A 21,856-nucleotide genomic window follows, 5' to 3' on the forward strand; every position below is an offset into this window, starting at 1 on the left:
TTGAAAACTTTTCTAGATGCTTAACATAATATCAACCTCTTTCCCCAAAATCTTTCAACTTTAATTATACATCCAGAATTTTTCTAAGTCAAATTTGCTACTGTATGAGCTGCAATAAAGTTTTAAATGTGTAAAATAATAATTCAGTACTACATAGAAACATTTTCATTATCTAAAGCAATGCTTACCTTGATACTAACTTATCTACAAAGACTGAAGGGTTGGAATATAAAGCCAGAGGAATAAACTGAATATAGACAGGAACATCTGCAGGATTTTCTAACATGACCTCTTCTTCCTTAAACAAAGTAATAAAACATTAAATGAAAGATTTCTGTAGTTACAACTAAGAGCAAATACTTTATAACCCTCTTGTGTATTTCCAAAAAAACCTGATGTCGCTTTCAATACTTACTGAAGAGCAGTTTGTATTAGTAAGTGGAAATTTCACATGCCGCGGTGAGCTAAGTATGGAAGGCCAGGAGAGTTCAGCAGTGATTTTTGATATTATATTTTTTTGAAGGTCTGTATTTACTTCAAATATAGCGTTCAATCTAGAAAAACAATTTTGTAAGTCACTGTATCAAAAGGAAATATTTGAGTTTTTCTGAATATAAGAAATTTTATTATGCTTATGTACTTAAGGAATTTTATTCTGGCCCTGAAAAAACATATGTTTATTCATTCTAATATTTTATATGCTTTTAATACTACATGAAGATATAGTTATTTTGGGACAAAGAGCTGCCAAAATATCTATCACTGATCCCTGCATTGTTTTTATACTGAACATGGCAAGGATGGAATATTTTAGGAATAATACCAATAGCATTAATGCAATCCTATGTAAATTTTGAAGAACCTTTTAAAGTATAAATTAAATAAGAAAAGCTGGACTACATTAGATAACATACTTAGAAAAGGCCGGCATATACAGATAACATGATACTATGGGGATCCTAAAGGATCTGACATGCTAGAGGAAGATCTAGACACCAATAGCAAGGTTCCAAAAATATTTTCAGTAGAACTAATGAGAAGGCAGTGCATTGCCTGGCATATGGCTTTTACCCCTCAACATAAAAACAAAACAAAATTTTCACATATAATGAAGACATCAGGTTTTTGTGCAGATAGATGTAAAATTTCAGCAATATTCAGGACCTTATTTTAATAGTTTCCTACTTGTGTTTATAGGCCAGCTGTTTAGAACTCAGAATACACTGCCCAAGGAAATAATATTATAAATGGGGCTAAGATTTCTCGGACTAAAGACTAAAGCCTATTTTAACCCCTAACACTGCCGTTGTAGTGTTATGATACTCTAATATTGGTAAGAATACGGGTTTTATAGACTAGTAGCAGAAATTCTCTGTAACACACACATTGATAAGGTAACACAAACGCAGGAGCAGGGAGACATATTCACTGTGTACCCAGGACATGGTGGCGCAGGGCAGACAGGGAGCCCTGGTCTCAGCAGTGGGGTGCTGGGTACACAGAGAGAAAGGCAGGCATTTTGTGGGTGGGAGGTGAAGAGATTCCCTGGCAGCTAAGTCTAGGGCAGCACTACACGTTATTTATTTATAATTGGACATTAAAATTTGGAGCTGGCTTATTTTGTATAATGTCCACTGTGGAAATACAGGATATGAAGAAGAGTTTACATTAGTGTTTTCTTAGCAAGCCATTAGGAGAAGTCTCTTTGGTATTCATTTTAACTATTTTAAAGTAAAAATTTAACTTTCTTTTGCCTTAACAAAACAGTTCGGATAAACAAACCCTTGGATTCAATTGTTAAGAGCACTATAAAATTCTCAGACTATTAAGCAGGAATATCTTGATGCTGACAAATATATTCCAAATGAGCCAATTGAGAAGAGCAGTTTCAACAGTTGTCATACTTATCATTATTCTAGTCAAATTCTCTTAAGTACACAAAAATACAAGATTTCTGTAATACCAAAGGAATAGATTTGCTTTTGAATCTAGGTGCAGTGCTGATTTGTCATTAGCAGCACATCTCCTACCTGCCAAAGACACGCTGTGGAGCCTGTCTGAACTGGGCCCTACACGCCCCCTAAAAGTTTAGCACTTGGAAAGGGAGGAGGTAGTCCTTTTTACAATGAGCAAATAGACACTGGGGCTTCTACCTAGTGTCTAGGTGGGAGTAAACCTAGAAAATGTTTTCCTTGCCTTTAACAGAGGTCAGTGGTAGGTAAAAACTCTCTTTCATTTGTAAATGGCTGTGTCTAAGGTGAACACTGTAGTCATCCTATATAAAGACAACTTCAAAGAGTTTCTTGGGTTTTTAGGAAGTATCTAAAGCACTGGAGAAAAGAGAAAAATGACAGTGTGTATATTTCTGAGCAATATACAATAAAAATGTCAATTTAAGATAGCTCAATAATAACTGTCTGAAGACTAGGCATATTTTCTTAGCTATAAAGTAAAATAACCTAACATAAAAATAACATTTAGGAAGTAATATCAACTGAGATGTTTCAAACTCGTAAAGATGGCTGAAATACTTAAATAAAGCCAAATTACTCACCTATGACCTGAATTTTCCTTTATTCCCATCCATCCTTTGAACAGGCTTTGATGCAAATCCCAGTCAGCATCCCACATATCTTCCTGCATAGCTACACCAGGCTGCATTTTGGGTTCAGCTAAAACAAGGAAAAGTATAACATATTCAGCCCAACATCTATATATACCCACTTATCAATCTTCCTTCAAACGATTTCTATAGCACCAAGAGACAGGGATGGACTTTAAAAGTGGCAGCTTTTTGTTAAAAGAATATTTTGGGGGGAGTGAAAGCATGAGCAAGAACAGCAAGATAACTTACATTTGGATAGGAAAGGCAAGCCAACATAGCAATGATCCCCACACTGTAGTCCAGGATCAAAATAAATGTTTGCAATCTATAAAGAGGCACAAGAGAACCATGAATTCCAAATCCACAGAAGGTCACAATAACAAAATATTAACCGATGGGAATTCTCAAATATATTAATAACATTTTCAAACCTTTGATTTTTTCCCTGGCTCCAAGTCTTCCTTATTGCCCCGTAATCGTTTATAGTAAAATCGCACATCTTCTGACAAAGATCGTATTTGCTGTATCTTTACCTTCTGTGAGAAGGAATTCATAATATTTAAACTTTGATGAACTATTTTCCCCTGAAGGAAGAAAACAAAAAACAAACAAAAAAAAACTTATGGTCAAATTTTCTTCAGATCACACACTTTAGAGCTCATAAGCATATTTCTAGGAAACCAAAGTCCAAAGCCATTTTAGAATTTTCATCCATTGGTAATCTCTACATTTGTACTTAAGAGCAGGAACCCCCCCCCCACAAAACACTGAAACTTTATTTTGTTGTTATGGCATGTTACAGAAAAATCAGGAGGACAAATCTTTGCAATATTTTGAAAATGAATTGAAGTAAAAATGTTCAGTTTCGTGCTAAAACACTGATGATGTCAACAAAGATACAGCAGAGACAGCTTCAATAAAGGGAATGGTCAAGGTTTGTTTATACCAAAGAAAAGATGCCCTGAAATAAATGAGTTCTAAAATCTAATGGCAAACAAGACAAAAATCACATTTTTTTCCTTAAAGTCTTTTTCGTTAGAAAAGTATCATTTGTGCCCAAGAGAAATTTGGTATCTTTTAAAAATATGGGTTATCAAGGATCTTATTAAAACAGCACAGATTAAATTGTTAAATAACCAATGACTGCTCTTACCAGCTACAACCTTCTCCCTATGATACGGTACCAAATTTTAAATAAAAAATTAAATAATTTAAATAATCCTCACATTACAATCTTTTACTTTAATTAATACACAAAATTTTACCTTTTTGTATACATGACTCCTACACATTTGAAGAGGTCTCTAAAATGATTAAACTCACTTTTCTAATATTTGGTATTAAAAGATAATAGAAGTTAAGATAATACACAGGAAAAAGAGCTGAATGATGGTGATGCTGAGACCCATACGCCTCACTTACAGCCTAGTGAGAATAAAACACTAGACAGATAAGAGGGTGACTGTACTGTGGGGAGGACAGAATGTCAGAACAGCAGGATCTTCTGGCAGTCACCTGGACTTGACAGGCCTGTGATAACTACTTCCCTTGTGTCTTGTCTTTGCAGGGGTGTGGTGGGGATCAAAAGAGCTATCAGATACAAAATTTCCTTCAACAATTCTATTCAAATGTTAAGTGTTAAACTACAAGCTATGTGAAACGTTTATTCTGAAGTATTGTTTCTATCAGTCAGGGCTAGTATTTCCCATCTGGTAAAGAGACTGCAAAGAATTTGTAATACAGGGTTAATTTGTAATTCCAAGCAAACATCTGGTCCTGTGAGACATCTAAAGATATTTGAAAGCTTAATCTGAAGCTGTTCAAAACCAACACTCCTATAGTTTGGTTTGTCCCCTCCCAGCCTCATGTTGAAATTTGATCCCCAATGTTAGAGGTGGGGCCTTAAGGGAGGTGTCTGGGTCATGGGGGGCAGATCCCTTATGATGACTCCTGGTAGTGAGTGAATTCTTTCTCTGTTCCCATGACAGCAGGTCGTTAAAAATAGCCCAGCACCTCCCCCACCCCTTGCTTCGTCTCCTGCAGTATGTCCCACCATGAGTGAAGCAGTTTGAGGACCTCACCAGATGCAGATGCCTGTGCTGGGCTTCTCGTACAGCAGAACCATAAGCCAAATACACCTTTTTTCTTTATAAATTATACAGCCTCAAGTATTCCTTTATCGCAACACAAAGGGACTAAGACAAACACTTTGTTTTTATACGGATGCTTCCTCATTTATTTTATCCATGGGTGGGGTCTTTTCCCTGTGTCATCTGCTGCCTTCTGAACTGAGCTATTCCCTTCCAGGATTTATGCAGAGATTAAGGAGATCATTGATTGAGAAGGTAACTGAAGGAAGAACAAGGCTCTTTTGGATAAATAATGAAGTCAAGAGTTCAGTACAAAGTGGAATGACAGGAAGATGAAGATTTAATTAAGACTCAAACTTAAATGTGGTGAACCTAGTAATTAAAAATTTATATTTTTAAGGAGCTAAATTTTGAATTTGGTATTATTGTACAGGCTGAGTATTCCTTATCCAAAATGCTTAGGACCAGAAGTGTTTTAGATTTTGGATTTTTTTTTTTGATTTTGGAATATTTGCATATACATAATGAGGTTATCTTGCAGATAGAACTCAAGTCTAAACACAAAATTCACTTAATGTTTCATGTATACCTTATATACATAGCCTGAAGGTAATTTTATATAATATTTAAAATAATTTTGTGCATGAAACAAAGGTCTGACTGCAACCTGTCACATGAGGTCAGGTGTGGAATTTTCCACTAGTGGTGTCATGCTGGTGCTCAGAATTCCAATTCTGGAGCATTTTTGGATTTCAGATTTTTGGGTTAGGGATGCTCAACCTACATATGGTATTAAGATTTTGCAATGTGTTGTTTCTCCTAATTCACTGTATCACCCATCACAGGATAAGAGACAATTCTACATTTGGACAGTATCTCCTGAACTCACTGCACCATCTTCCTGCAAAAAGCAGCACCTTATCCTGGTTTTTTGATTTCTTTTCTCCTTATTTTCCAGGGTCAAACTCTAAGCCATATTTCTGACTCCTCTATCTACCCTCCTCCTCCCCATAGTTGCTTCAGTTTGTATGATCTCTTTAGGACATTTAAGCATAGTTTAAATAATTCATCTGAAATCTCTCTTGCCTTTGTTCCCTCTTCATCATTTGTTCCTTCATCCATCCATTATCTACTAAGTGTGTGCTGTTGGGAATAAAAGATCCCTTATCCCTTTCCTACAGGGTGGCAGAGTCTCATTGGGGACACCAACTTGTAAGGAAATATTTATAGCACACTATGAGGCTTGCTATAAGAGGTAATTTCAAAGTGTTCAAAGATCACACGTAAAACAACTGATATTGTTTATAAGAGTCAAGAAATCTTCAGAGAGGTGACTTTGACAATGGAATTGAATCTTGAAAGATGTGTATGAGTTCTTTGAAGGGAGGAGAGGAGGTAGGGTATTCAAAGCAGAGAAACAACAAAGCCTTGAAGGTATGAAAGGACTTTATTGCCTCTGCCACAGTCCTGAGCTCAAACCTTCCCCCTTGACTTTTCATGTGGACTCTGGCCAGAGTCTCTGGGTTGGCCTTCAGGTGTTCTTTTTTTTTTTTTTTTTTTGAGACAGAGTGTCGCTTTGTTGCCCTGGCTAGAGTGAGTGTCGTGGCATCAGCCTAGCTCACAGCAACCTCAAACTCCTGGGCTTAAGTGATCCTATTGCCTCAGCCTCCCAAGTAGCTTGCCCGGCTAATTTTTTTCTATATATATTTTAGTTGGCCAGATAATTTCTTTCTAGTTTTAGTAGAGATGGAGTCTTGCTCTTGCTCAGGCTGGTCTCGAACTCCTGACCTTGAGCGATCCACCCACCTTGGCCTCCCAGAGTGCTAGGATTACAGGCGTGAGCCACCGCGCCTGGCCGAGGTGTTATATTGTTACTTCCACATGCATCCTACATTGCCTTCTGCCAGAGAGCCAGTCTTTAAAGTTCAGCTTTGATGATACCAAGTTTCTGCTATAAAACTTCAGATTCCCGTGTACTTAAACACCTTTAATTTTTTTTTTCATGCCATCACATATCATTCCATCTTCTCTCTTCAAATTTCCCTCCATTCTTGCTAAACTGGAAAACTCACTACTGCCTAAACCCACCTCAGACTTTACTGCCTCTGCATCTTTGTTGAGGTTGTTCCCCGGCTCTGAATATATATTTTTACCACCACTTATCTTTCACTGCAAAAAGAAATCTTAAGCTGGCTCACATGGCACCTCCATCAATAAGATCACAGCACTTTATATTTACCCCTCTTAGGTCAATTTCTACATTCTGCTTTACATCTATGAATCATGCATGGGTCCATTTCCCTTTCTAGACAGAAAGCTTTTTGAGGGAAGGAATTCTATCTAAAGTGGACTCTAAAGGGACACTATCTTCAAAAGAAACTGGTATAAAGTCTTATTTTATAATAAATGATTAATACAGAATACCTGACTTTACTGTTAAATTCGAGGAACACAGAAGCAAAGGCAAAGGAAAAAATTAGTAAGCAAAAACCTGTAAATTAATTATCTTACTGGAAAGGAAGGTGGAAGAACCATATGCTTAGGGAAGCATGTCAGTGAACCCACCGCAATCACAGCTTTCACAGGAATTGTTAGGATCTGTGGAGTGAAGAAGTAGACCATAATAAAGTAACTGTTTAAGTCTTAGATTGATCTTGACAATTACTGCATTATATTTTGGAGTTAATCTCATTTTGGGACTTATACTGACAATAAACTCAAAACCAACATCAAAATCACACATGTGTATTGTTTAATCTGCTCAATGTACTCCATAAAATGTAATGAAATACAATAAATTTCCATATATTTCTCAGTGATTCACTGAAAACATGGTAAATGAGACTAAACAATGGAGAAGGAATGAAGACAGACTGTTCAACATACAAGTATTTTATAGATTGTTAATATAAAAAGGAAAGTCAAATTGTACTCCTAAAACAATGTATGAAAAGTCCAGCATTTTCTACAGTTGCATAGCTGTTTTTTATTATCTAGAAATAGAGATCAATCTAATTTGAAAAACTGCATTGAACATTCCAGAGTCAGAATCCCAACTCACACTCAGTTAGTAACTCACAAAGATACTTCTCTAGAATATTTTCGCTTATCATTTTTATTTGTATTAACAAAAATTTGTCTTAATTTGGAAATGTACTTATTTCTATCTTGAGTGATAAGCATGAATTCCTCACTTTTGGAGGTAATCTGACATACTCCCAATAAATAATTTATTGTTAAATGGCCAATTCTGTTTATCTTGCCATTAGAGTTCTTTCATGTGCGGGTTTTGTGTGCTGAAAACACGTAGGAGGATAAGGGTAGAAACTTATTGAATTTAGCAGTGCTTGACTTCCCAAAGAACTTTAAAATATAAAATTAAAAATACTTATTTGGCAGAAATATATCCATTCAAAATCTTACTGAAGGCAACATAAACACCACAAAGAGTCTTTAGAATACTTAATGATCTTTTTGTCCTTTTACTTGGAATGACTCCTGATTTTCTCCTCCTTTTTGGAAATGCTACACAGGAGGCTCTTTATGATTGCAGGAAGAATCAGAGGTATCTAACTCAGGAAATTCAGTCAAGCTCTGCGCAATGCTATCACCATCTGTAAGCAGGTTTCTAACAAAGCAATTCTAAATATGCTAATGGCATTTTTCTGAAGTTGCTTTTTTAGTTAGGAGGTTTGGGTGTTATCAGAAAACTATGGGCTAATGAACATCAATCTTCTATAAATTATTCTCAAAAGCTCAGTTTTTAAGGTATGAAACTGGTAAACTGTAACTTTATGAGTAAACTTATTTCTCTGTTCTCATAAAAATAAGAAAGGACCAATTTATTCAGAAAAACCCTATTGACATGAATCCCCCTAAAGCCCTTACCTCATAGTCTGTTGTGATCTGTATGGCTCCGTCATGAATCCCTTCTAGTTTTTTTGCAGTAAGTTTGACTCTGAACACTGCAAAATAGCCTGAAGCTAATATTACCTGTATAGAGTAAAAATGATATCATGCATTAGCCTTATGAGTTGAAGTTTCCTATTAAAATGGAAATGAAGGCTATAGTGATAAAATGACTTCCAAATCCTAACATATACTAGTATGATACTAAATTGCCATATCATCATGTACAAATATCTCAAAATAATGTCCATCCCTTGATGTTTACCTTCTACATTTATTCCATGGGCCACCAAGAAAGCTGGCTCCAGGAGCAGTCAGATTCCCAGCTACAAGCTGGGTAGGAGTGTGGTCCTCTAGCCAGTAAAGCTCCTCACTCACCACCCATGGATCTACATGGCCAAAGGGGATGAGAGCTGGAATGGAGGGACACAGCCTTCTACCAACTCTACAGCCACACTGGAGGCACAAGTACATACATATCTGGTTCTGCTTCCAGTTCTGAATGTAACTCTGTAATGTTAATATTCATGTCTTCAGAACAGCCTAGATTGGGCATAACAAAACACCAAACCTATGGCATTCCATGAAAGCATATTTGTCAACAATCTCTGTGTATAAGGACACTTGCTTTTCCTTTTGTAAAACTGCCCTAAGAAATTCCATCCTAACCTGCAGATGAGATATGTGAAGCTCCTTCTTGCAGGTGATTTTACTGATTTTTTTCTCAGTAGGTATAAACTACAAGTTCCCTTTTCAGTATTGGTGAGGGCTGAGACTGATATATTTTTCCCTTGTTTAGTACTTTTTTATGACCAACTGTACATGTTTATAAGACAGAGTAAAAGTATGTGGGCAGATTCACACAGGGATTGAATAATGTTTATTTCACTGATACTCTCTTCTAATCAGCATAGAAAAGTGGCTGGGAATATTACTGTATGACTGAAAACACTTTCTACCAATGTTAAAGGCTATCTCTTTTTCCCAGGAAACTCAGTGAACACAAGGTTTGTACCCACGTGAATTTCCCCTGTAGTGACACTTGTGTTACAAAAAGGAGGGGGCTGAAGTAGATTACCTGTAAGGTCCTTTTAATAGCAAATAACCAATGTTATTATGAATCACACAAAAATATCAGTTGAGGTATACAACATAGCAGTGGTCTTTTAGCTGCAGTTTAGACATCCACCTCAATTTAAGGAAATGATAAGAAAGTTTACTTACTGATGACTGGTCTGATAAAGAGGATTTTTCGAACTCTGGAAGGCTTGAAATTATTGTAGTTCTATTGCCTTTTTCCATAGCTACCAGTTCTATTGATAAACCATCTCCTATGATATGCCAACTTTTTATAGCCAACTTAAAAAAGAGAAAGATATAAAAGTGACTATCACAACACAAGCATAAAATCCTTAAATGTGATTTAGAATAAAAACAGGTTTTTTTTTTTACCTCAATTGGATTGCTGTTTATAATTGCAAATAAAATATTACTTGCTTCTGTAGCACTCAGTACTCCAAAATCTATGAAACGTTCTTCTATTTTGGGGGGCAACACGAAGTACTAGAAAGATATAAAAGAACTGGATTGAACATAAAATCACATTTGTGCGACACAGTGTTATCAAGAGAAAATAGCTATAATTAAGATATATTAAAGTTTCTATGTTTTATGTATATATACATACACACACATATATACAATACAGTTGAGAACTTTGTATGATAAATTTTGAGTAATTGAAATGAAAACAGCATGGCCTCTACGGAGCAGCTATTTCTCCTCTGAAGGCACATGAAAGAAGCAGGAAGCTACAGTACTAGGAGAGGTTAAGTGGAGCCCTAGGGGACTGGGCAAAGTCTGTGGTCTCAGTAAGCATCATGCATGATTACAAATAGTAATAATTTAAACAGAGTAACTGAAGGAGTGAGATAATACCGAAGGTCCCTCCCACTCTAAAATTCTAACTGATGCTGACTTTTTAAGAGAGCTACATTTCTACATGTTCTACCTTTCTTTTTATCTTTCCTAACATTTTTATCTCTTATCTAAGCTTCTTTCATTGAGCACTCTCTGGACAGCTTGGTTTGGATTTTTTTCCTGGCTTATTTTCTGTACCAGGAAGACCTTGATTCTTTCCTTCTGTGTTGTATTTATTAGATTACTCTTCCAACTGTGTCTTCACCATTTTATTATCTTCTTTACTATCTGGTTCTTTTCTTCATCCTGGTATTTCCTGGTTTTAGTCATCTCTTCACCCTCCTTGTACTATTTTTTCCTGCCTATTATTTTTCTTTTTAAGATTTCCCATTATTATAACAGTTTAAAAGCAAAACCAAGAGAAAGCAGAATGTGGAGAAGATCTTAGTGGAGACTGTAACCAGAGGAGTCAACCATATCATGAGGAAAGACGGCTGCTGGGAAGGGTGAAAACCAGTTATCTTGAAAGTACTGACTTTCAAGGCTAGAATCAGATCAACTTGTAGAGCACAGATAATGAGAGTGTGCAACACGACTGCCTAATAATATCTGAAAACACGGAAAGTGAGTAGAGAGTTTAAATTTTAAAGGTAGATAACATACTTACATCTAAAAAGCCTGTGTATACCCGCACAGGTAAATGAAATTTAGAAGCATTGGTAATAAGTAAAATGTTGTTATCTATGTGCATGGATGATGTGGAAGGCATAAAAAACAGGGTAAAAATGTATCCTGATTCATTAGGAAGAATTAAGACTGGTTTGCTGAAGTTGTGAACCTAGGAAATGATGGGAGAGAGAAAAAAAAAAAAAACCAGTATGTCAGCATCATCTAGTTGATAGACCAGTAAAATTAAAAGTATGAGGGTTCCTGGACATACTTTAAACATTGTTTTGGCTTCTTCTGGTAGCAATACATCGTGAATGAGGATCGCAAAACTGAAAGTGTTAGTAAGGTAAATTGGCCTTTCCACAGGATCAGCAGGACTGTCTCGGATGTGAAATAATGTTGCAGCGTGATCAAATCCCAAATAACTATTCAAAAACAAAACAAAACAAATCATTTTTATTTCCATGTGTTAATTTAAAATCCAAGTTCTTTTCTTGTGAGTAATAATTCATGTTCAGCATTAAGAAATGTATTAGAGAATTAGAACTATAATATTTTAGTGATTTACCATATGATTTAAAATAAAATTTAGCTTGCAAAATATTAAAATTTAATATAAAGGACCATTCTCTAATGAATTATATGTAATCAAACAATTAGAATTGAGAATGTATCAACAGAAAAAGCTTTAATGTATTTTGAAAAAAATCATGTTTACCATTGAATGGCAACCAGCTTTGTTAAAATGAATCCCTACCTACCAAGTTGGACATTAAACTATTATTGGTTAAAGTATAATTAGAAAATGAACTACATATGTTACTGCCCATTTATAAAAAGTTATAATTCTAGAAGTATTTATGAGTTTATAAAGGAATATAAATAATTTTGTTTCAAGTGGCAAAATACTAATAACAAGCCACAATCACTTACATGGTACAAACAGAATAACAAGAAAAAAATGGTTCAAATGCTTTAAATATTATTTTAAAAAATCAGATTCATTTTTGAATCATCAAGTCTTCATTCAAGCCAAAAATCGTATCATCCCACTTACCTTTTTCTTCTAACAGAGTAAAATATAAACAAAATATAGAGTTTTCTCCTTTGTAATTGACGTTTTTCAACAATAATTCCATTGAGTTTATATAAACTTAAGGTACTATTTTTAATGACTTAAAGTCATTAGTAGGAGAACAATTTCTTGATTAGCAAAAAGTTACAAGGCTTATTTTAAAAAGAAACTCACCCATCTAAAACTTCTGCTTGATATGGTATTTCAAGTTTAGAATAACTCTTTTCCTTTGCTTTAACGGTTATTTTCCCAGAAAACTGAGATGGTTTCCTTGCTTTTGATGCTAAAAGGAAATATAAAAAATAATCTCTGTCACCTTTTATTACCAAAGAGTATGAGTGACTTTACATGGACTGACAAAATCTTAAAAAAAAAAAAAAAAAGTTGAGCTTTCAAATTGGCAAACAGAACACTTTTATAACACTTAAAATCAGATATCACATTTTTCATACAAAAAAGGAAAATGTTTTGTTTTTCCTGTAATAAGATAAACAGATAAGGAATTAGTAAGTGAATACAATTCAGGAGAAAAACACTGTATCTAAGCCACTTTTTTATAGCTACAGGTTTTGGTTTACTTACAGCAGAGTCTAGACCTTGGTACGATTAATATTTTAGGATAGATTCATTCTTTGTTGTGGGGCTGTCTTGTGCACTGTAGGATATTTAGCAGCATCCTGGACCTCTCCACTTGTTAGATTGTCAGTAGAATCCCTGCAGCTGTGACTACCAAAAATGTCTCTAGACATTGCCAAATATCCCCTTGGGAGGTAAAATTACCCTCTACTGAGAACTGTTGGTTTATAGATATACTGAGAAAGAAATAATATTCCTTGTATGGCTAGAGTCTTGCTACAAACACCAATAAAGTAGCATGGTACAAGAAAAGTTAAGAGTCATGAGCTCTGCCTTCTCATATGAGCCAATTCTAACTCATGGAATAAGAGGAGACAAAATCCCTTCCTACCATCATATTATATTGTCCTCATAGATGAAGCATCAATAAAACCTTTAGATTTTGTAGCACTTTTGAATAATTCCAACTGGGATTACATAAATGGATTCAGATGGGTCCAATCTGGGTACTCATTAGATGATCTTTTCAAAGAAAGTAAAGAAGCTGTTTATCCTCTTTAAAGTACTTTTGGAATACTTCCACTTATGAGAAGAACTTACATGTGAGTTCTGCAAATCTGTGTCATTTAATTTCAGGACAAAAAAAGAACAAAGAAATGGTATGACATCTAGTATTTAACTATGTACAGATGAAAACTTTAGATTTTTAAAATTTCCATCAAGGCTCTTGTTTCTTTCTGCTTGCTAGTTAGCCATTTTCAGGCTGTTTTTAATTTTTCACTATTTGTTCTGACATAAGGCTGATTACAAGGGCCATAATTTAGGCATTTCATGGTATATTATATTTTAGTAAATAAAGCGCTAAATTCTCAAGAAAATTTAGTTAAAAATCATAAAGAACAATGATGTTTGATGAGAAAGATGCTTGCTTGGTAAGTCAATACTACAGAGATATGTACAAGGTGCATTCTGAAAAGATTATAAGTTACGTAAAACACACTTTCCCATTTTCTTTTTTTTATTTCAGCATATTATGGGGGTACAAAAGTTTAGGTTACGTATACTGCCCTTCCTCCCCCCTGCCCCCGAGTCAGAGCTTCTAGAGTATCCATTCCCTAGACGGTGTGTATCACACTCATTATGTATGTATACACCCATCCCCTCCCCCGCCATCTGGCCGACACCTGATTAATGTTATTCCTAAATGTGCTCTTAGGTGATGATTAGTGAAACCAATCTGATGGTGAGTACATATGGTGCTTACTTTTCCATTCTTGGGATACTTCACTTAGTAGAATGGGTTCCAGCTCTATCCAGGAAAATACAAGAGGTGCTATATCACCATTATTTCTTATAGCTGAGTAGTACTCCATGGTATACATATACCACATTTTATTAATCTATTCATGTATGATGGGCACTTGGGTTGTTTCCACATCTCTGCAATTGTGAATTGCGCTGTTATAAACATTTGAGTGTAGATGTCTTTGTTACAGAATGTCTTTTGTTCTTTTGGGTAGATGCCCAATAATGGGATTGCTGGATCAAATGGTAGGTCTACTTGTATCTGTTTAAAGTATCTCCGTATTGCTTTCCACAGAGGTTGCACTAGTTTGCAGTCCCATCAGCAGTGCATGAGTGTTCCTGTCTCTCCGCATCCTCACCAACATTTATTGTTATGGGACTTTTTGATAAAGGCCATTCTCACTGGAGTTAAGTTGGTATCTCATTGTGGGTCTGATTTGCATTTCCCTGATGATTAGAGATGTTGAGCATTTTTTCACATGTTTGTTGGTCATTCTTTTGTCTGCTTTTGAAAAATTTCTATTCATGTCCTTTGCCCACTTTTTGATAGGGTTGTTTGATTTTTTTCTTACTGTTTTTCCTGAGTTCTAAATAGATTCTAGTTATCAGTCCTTTATCAGATGTGTACCATGTAGAAAATTTTTCCCATTCTGTAGGTTGTCTGTTTGCTCTTGTGACTGTTTCTTTGGCTATGCAGAAGCTTTTTAATTTAATCAGGTCCCATTTATTTATTTTTGTTGCTGTGATTGCCTTTGGGGTCTTCTTCATAAATTCTTTGCCTAGGCCAATGTCTACAAGAGTTTTCCCCACATTTTCTCTAGAATTCTAATAGTTTCACACCTTAGGTTTAAGTCTGTTATCCACCGTGATTTGATTTTTGTGAAAGGGGAAAGGTGAGGGTCCTATTTCAATCTTCTACATGTGGCTATCCAGTTTTCCCAGCACCATTTATTAAATAAGGATTCTTTTCCCCAGAGTATGTTTTTGTCTGCTTTGTCAAAGACTAGATGGCTATATGAGGATGGCTTTATATCTGGATTCTCATTTCTGTTCCACTGGTCTGTGTCCCTGTTCTTGTGCCAATACCAAGCTGTTTTAATAACCACAGCCTTGTAGTATAATTTGAAGGCTGGTAAATTAATACCTTCCATTTTGTTCTTATTGCCTAAAATTGTTTTTGCTAAACAGGGTCTTCTCTAGTTCCATACAAAGCGTAAAATTATTTTTTCTATATCTGTGAAAAATGATGTTGGTAATTTAATAGGGATTGCATTGAATCCGTAGATCACTTTGGGTAGTATAGACATTTTCACAATGTTGATTCTTCTAATCCATGACCATGGTATGGTTTTCCACCTGTTTACTTGCTCTGCGATTTCCTTCCTCAGTGTTTCACAGTTCTCCCTGTAGAGGTCTTTTACCTCCTTAGTTAAATATATTCCTAGGTACTTTATTTTCTTTGTTGCTATTGTGAAGGGTAGAGTCTTTGATTTGGTTCTCAGTTTGACTGTTACTGGCATATAGAAATGCCTCTGATTTGTGTGTATTGATTTTGTATCCTAAGACTTTACTGAATTCATTTATCAATTCCAGGAGTCTCTTGGTTGAATCCTTGGGGGTTTTTAGATATAATATCATATCATCAGCAAAGAGTGAGAGTTTGATCTCTTCTGTCCCTATTTGGACACCCTTGATTCTGCTCTCTTGCCTGATTGCTCTCGCAAGGACTTCCAGCACTATGTTGAATAGCAGTGGGGACAGTGGGCAGCCTTGTCTGGTTCCAGTTCTAAGTGGGAATGCTTTCAATTTTTCCCCATTCAGTATGATGTTGGCTGTGGGCTTGTCATATATGGCTTGTATCATTTTTAGGTAGGCCCCGTCTATGCCTATTTTGTTACGTGTTCTTATCATAAAAGGGTGTTGAATTTTGTCAAATGTTTTTTCTGTGTCTATTGAGAGGATCATGTGGTCTTTGTTTTTGCTTTTACTTATGTGATAAAATACATTTATAGATTTGTGTATGTTGAACCATCCCTGCATCTCTGGGATGAAGCCCACTTGGTTGTGATGGATTATTTTCTTGAAGAGCACCTGGATTCGATTTGCTAGGATTTTATTGAGAAGTTTTGCATCTATATTCATAAGGGAAATCGGTCTGTGGTTTTCTTTTTTTGTTGCGGCCTTTCCTGGTTTTGGTATCACAGTTATGTTGGCTTCATAAAATGTGTTGGGGAGGATTCCATACTTCTCGATGTTATGGAATAACTTTTGTAGGAAAGGCAGTTCTTTGTAGGTGTGGTAAAATTTGGGTGTGAAACCATCTGGTCTGGGGCTTTTCTTTTTGGGAAGGTTTTTTATTGCTGTTTTGATTTCAGTTCTTGATATTGGTCTGTTCAGGAATTCTGTTTCTTCCTGGTTGAGCCTAGGGAGGCTATGTGTTTCTAAAAATTTGTCCATCTCTTCCACATTTTCCAGTTTGTGTGCATAAAGGTTTTTTTAGAATTCATAGAGTAATATCTTGTGTATCTCTGTGGCATCAGTTGTAATTTCTCCTTTCATGTTTCTGATGGAGGTTATTAGAGATTTTTCTTTTCTGATCTTAGTCTAGCCAAAGGTGTGTCAATTTTATTTATCTTTTCAAAAAACCAACTTTTCATTTTATTAATCTCCCGTATGGTTTTTCTGTTGTCCATTTCATTTAGTTCTGATTTGATCTTATTGATTTCTCTCCTGCTGGGTTTGGGGTCAGTCTGTTCTTCTTTCTCCAGCTCTTTGAGTCTACTCATTAGGTTGCCTGACTGATTTTCATAGCAATCTCAGAGAGGTATTTTGTGCTGGGATCTAGGTGGTGGCAGGTGAGGTGGAAGGTAAAAGGGTTTCCCCAGGATATTAAAAACTCATGTTTAAAAACCACAGCATTTGCTCTTATAGGTGCTTTCCCTTTGCCTTTGTATTTAATTTTACACAATTTCTTTAAGAAACACTTATTTTAGAGTCTATGATCTCAGAAGACCCAACACTAATGACACACTGCATTTATCTAGAGAATGAAAACATTCAATGGATTGTCAATACAGGAGCTGGAGAAGAGGGGCTCTCCATCCTCACAAAGCACGGGAGAACTAACTCGCACAAGTGGGAAGGATGGGTCCTAAAGGTTCTTCGGGGTCAGGAATTTAGCAGCACTGGCCTTCTCTTCTCTGCATGAGAAGAGAATGTACCTGCTGATGCTGACACTAGTGTCATGAATGTGGTTTCTCAGTAGCGTAGAAGACAATTTACCACAGATTTGGAAATAACTGTGGCATCAATACCTTCTATAATACTTCTTGACAACTGTATTGTGAAATATGCCGCCTACTTAATTTTGATTCTTTGGGAGTTTTCACTGAGCGCATGGGATGAATCCTAAGGCCAGCACCCAGCCTGTGTTCTTGCTATAGATCCTCCTGAGAACTCACCACTGGTGAGCAGCAGGCACAGATGCTCTCACAAATGCTGCAGAGAGCGTGTCAGTGTCCTACACTCGTTGATCAAATACTCTCATCCGATGAGGAGCTGAGCTGTAAAATGTGGACTCTGAGCAGAGGTGGCGTTATCATAAAGCCAAAGTTTAACCTTTATGGCTACTCACTTGCATGGGTCCCTATGAGAAAAGCCCTGTTCAGAGTTTCAGTTCTCATTTAGTTAAGCAGGCATTAAGTTATTATTTAAAAAATTTTATGACAGCAAATTCAATAAATGTTCTATTAAAGTGGGCAAAACTAAATAAAAACCTGCTATAAAACTGGTAAAATCTGGTTGACTTAACATTTCAAATGACAAAATATATATTATACATGCTTGAAATAATAGCTAATTTGACAATTTTATCATAAAGGTTATTTTAGCTTATGTAGAACCATCTGTCTTGCTTATAAAAGCTAACATATGAAAATGCTACGAAGAATATTTTTGCTCTCAAATTCAAACATGTTTCTGAAATTCAAGTACATTATGACTTCATAATTAAGGTAAATTACAATATAGATAGATGTGTAAAAGGGTTAGCCCAGAGTACAGGATTTCAATTCTAATGTATTTGCTGATATTTTTCTATTGCTCATAGTAATTTGGCTTTATAAAGTTATGGTATTTTCTTTCGTGAATCAATGAAATAAGAGTTTGTGATGTCTATAGGAAAAATCAGCCTAAGCAGTAATATAAATTCTGACTGTAAACTCATCTGGATCTCTGTAGCAGAATGTCAACATAGATGTTCTCTAGTTTATCAAAGTAACACCACTCCATTAGAGAGAAAAAGGTCAATACTTGCCATCAAAACTAATACTTGCAACCTTGGTGTATTTACTTTCTGAAGCTTTTAATGTAATTGGTTTAAAGTGTACCGTTACAGCATCATTTTGTGGTGTAGGTCGAACACTCTGCAAAGAGAAAAAAATACACATATGGCATTATTTTAGTCTAATGGTTCAGTTGCCTTGTACTGGAAAGTATACTGGAAAAGTAAAGCAGAATAAAAATTTTAAAAGTTTAATTTATGTGGTCCCTCTAAACGGAGGAGGCCAAACTGGTAAAACTTCAAATTAATTTCATTAGAATATCTTTATGAAATAAAATGACCACAGGCAAAAAAAAAAAAAAAAAAACATATTAGTCAGAATCTAAAAACCAACTAGTACATTGGGTATAAGTACATAAAACATTACAAAAGGTTATTTTCCAAATGAATGCCTAATTTATATATCAGAGAATATGACCTAAGGAAGACTTGTGGGTCCTTCTTAAAGAAATTCACACTACTAAATATACCACCCAGACTACATGCAGGTGAAGAATGAACATGAATTTGGGAGCTGGTGCCCCAGTGCCACAGTAGTTGTGCAGACTTCATTTCTAATGGCATTTTCTCTTCCTCTCTAGGCCACAACCATGTCAATGAGGTGCACAGCATTCCAGGGGCAGGGCAGCACTCCTGGCTATGGGATTGAGCAGTGAGGCAGATTGCAGGGATGTTCAATTTGGAAGAGGTCAGAAAGCTTTAGACTTAAAAAATCAGATCTTTCTATTCAAACAATAAAACTTAAAATACCAAAACCAGGAAAAGCTTGCACTTTGAGAGCATGCTTAAAAAATACCTTTTAAGGTTACAGTTATTTTTTATTTTCTCACTGACACAAAGCATTTTCAATTGGAAGGGACTTTAAAGATCCCAACCTCTCTTTTACTCATGAAGAGAACCTTGTCATATTGAGTGATGTTTCAATAGTGAGGCATCAGAGGCAGAACTGGAAACTAGGTTTCCTGACTTGGTCCAGGGCCCTTCACTGGACATCCTATTCCACAAACATGTATTCACAAAATCATGGTATTTTACACAAATCTTGATTAAAAATCTTGCTTTATAATTCATTTTGAATCTTAACCTTGTCTGAATACCCTCCTTGGGTATTTGTTGAGTTTTCAAGGGCTTTATAAACTTGTTGTCAAAGCCTGTCATTTCCTATAGAAAAGAACACAGATCTTTTCTGTGAAATTTATCAGGCATGCCCATCCGGCACAAGTCAGATCCACAAGGCACCAAGTTCTTCCCTCTGGCTACCTGCCCACTCTTTTCACCTCATTTACAAAGGTGAAATCTGCCTAAACTGAACATCTAGAAAAGCCTAAAGAAAGACAACTGTCTACTTTCCTTGCCACAGGGAATAAAACTGATTATATAATAATGATCACAGATACAGCTAGAGCTCCACCCTTTCCATGTTGGGTTAGTCCCCCACAGTTAGCAAGTCTTTACAGAGCCTAAAAGGATGGCTCTAAGGATGGTTATGTGATTTTATTATGCACTGAAAATCTTAAATCTTAACAGCCTTACTAGCTCTTGGACTCTGGCTCTTTCAGCATATTAACCCTTTTATCTTCCTGCCTTCTACTTTAAGAATTCCTTCTTATTTGCTTTTGAATCTCTAACTGGGGCTGGGAGTTAAATGATATGTTCATAACAATACCATTACTTATCAATAAGCTTTGCTGTTATTAATAATACATTTAAAATACAAACTTCTTCATTCCTTGAAAGGCTCCTAGATGTAACAATAAAAGAAAGTAGTTTGAACTATAAGATAAACTACGAACTGGAGAAAGTTTCATTTTCCTATACTACCATATTAATACTTTTTCCAAAGAAAAGGAAAGCAGTATAGAAGTTTAGGTGATAATCTAGTAGCAATCACTTCATGCAAGAAAAGCATATTAACTATATAACTAGAAGTGCGAGCTTGAGTCAGCTGTTCACATACTCTGGGGCTCACTTTCCTCACCTGTGGGGGGAAAAAAAAATCCTAGGGAATTAGATTATTTTCTGAGACCTCATCTATATACAAAATTTTGTGATCCAATTAATTTTGCTAGATTTTTCAAATTAGCCACCTTCATTGTGAGGTAAGGATTTTGTTAGAGAGATGATCTTGTAAGTTTTGTAGTTTGCAGAGGACTTTCACAGATATGGCTCCTAATTCCTTTACTTGTTCTACTGAATGTGATATAGCAACAATGGAATCTTGACCACTTTCCAACATGCTTAAAGATCAGAAGTGGCAGTTCATCAGTAACAACCTTAATACTTTTTGAGTGTTATCAGCCTGTACAACACAGTGCCAGAAATAGTTAAGCAATGGTATTTGTTAAAATATATATAAGTAGTAAGAGGTTAGGATAGCTGATGAAAAAAAATGTTTTTCTCATATGAAACACATCACTTTAAGATTCTCCTTACCAGAGGAAAATTTTACATTCAGTATTATTACCTTAAAATATGTTGCACTAACATGCTGGGATAGTTGTAAACAACAATTATTCGACAACTCAATTGCCATTCTTTTATGCAAATGGTCTGAATTATTTACTCGTTATCATTAAAAACAAACAAACCAACAAACCTAAATCAGTTAAAAACCATTTTCCAAAGAAACAAAAATAAAGCAAAACAAAAAAGCCAAAACAAAATACTTAACTAGCTGGTTCATTCTGGTGGCTTTAAATGAAAACTAATATACAATAATTACTTTATAATAAGCATATTTATATTAACAATCTGTTTCAGTGTTAGTCACTAACTATTGCTTATTCAAAGATAATCAAGAAGTGGAAAAAACATGGCAAGATTCCCGGGGAAGGCAGCTTGAATATGTTCTAAATATAGTTCTAGCCTTTTCTCACGACATTCAGGCCCAACTAATGTGAGACTCAAGAGTCCAGGACATTCTGCAACTACTTACAAAAGCACTTGAGCAAACAAAGAAAATAATTTTTCAGTATGTAACAATTTTATTTTTAATAATTCATGCACATATTCATTGAAGAATATATCAAGCTGATACTGAAAAATTAGTAAATCTGTCATTCCTATTTATCAATTACCAAGGAAACCTCAAATCAATGTTCCTCTTAAGATACCTGAGGCAAACGTATTCCATCATTTAAAGAGCATTAATGTTTTGAATGTTGAGGAAAACCATTTTCTCAAGATTGCATTATAGACAATATCAGGAGGGCCTAAACCTGGGCATCCTGTCCATTAACAGGTGAGGAACTTACATTTGGAGCTGCTTACTTTAGTAACCCTACATTTAGAAAGACTATTTAGAAAAAGACTGAATTCCCTGATGGAGAATTTTTAAAAAATCTCCAGCTCTTAGCACTACTTAG

At 35.5% G+C, this 21,856-nt stretch overlaps 1 protein-coding gene across 4 annotated transcripts in view; it reads right to left on the reverse strand.

Annotated features, from left to right (window-relative positions):
- The window catches only part of TMEM131 (transmembrane protein 131), a 206,890-nt gene that overhangs the window by 46,482 nt on the left and 138,552 nt on the right, over window positions 1-21,856 (reverse strand). For 3 of the 4 annotated variants that reach the window (XM_045550172.1, XM_045550173.1, XM_045550175.1), the window contains 13 exons: window positions 18,465-18,573; window positions 12,443-12,551; window positions 11,465-11,618; window positions 11,192-11,362; window positions 10,057-10,167; window positions 9,829-9,963; window positions 8,584-8,688; window positions 7,207-7,293; window positions 3,037-3,189; window positions 2,855-2,930; window positions 2,555-2,672; window positions 416-554; window positions 189-298 (listed from right to left, as the gene is read on the reverse strand). In XM_045550172.1, the coding sequence (XP_045406128.1) occupies window positions 189-298; window positions 416-554; window positions 2,555-2,672; window positions 2,855-2,930; window positions 3,037-3,189; window positions 7,207-7,293; window positions 8,584-8,688; window positions 9,829-9,963; window positions 10,057-10,167; window positions 11,192-11,362; window positions 11,465-11,618; window positions 12,443-12,551; window positions 18,465-18,573 (1,577 nt within the window). The remainder of the gene's footprint in view (window positions 1-188; window positions 299-415; window positions 555-2,554; window positions 2,673-2,854; window positions 2,931-3,036; window positions 3,190-7,206; window positions 7,294-8,583; window positions 8,689-9,828; window positions 9,964-10,056; window positions 10,168-11,191; window positions 11,363-11,464; window positions 11,619-12,442; window positions 12,552-18,464; window positions 18,574-21,856) is intronic. The other variant, XM_045550174.1, reaches the window with a different exon arrangement.

Source organism: Lemur catta, chromosome 4, assembly GCF_020740605.2.
Source record: "Lemur catta isolate mLemCat1 chromosome 4, mLemCat1.pri, whole genome shotgun sequence".
Classification (NCBI taxonomy): Eukaryota; Metazoa; Chordata; class Mammalia; order Primates; family Lemuridae; genus Lemur; species Lemur catta.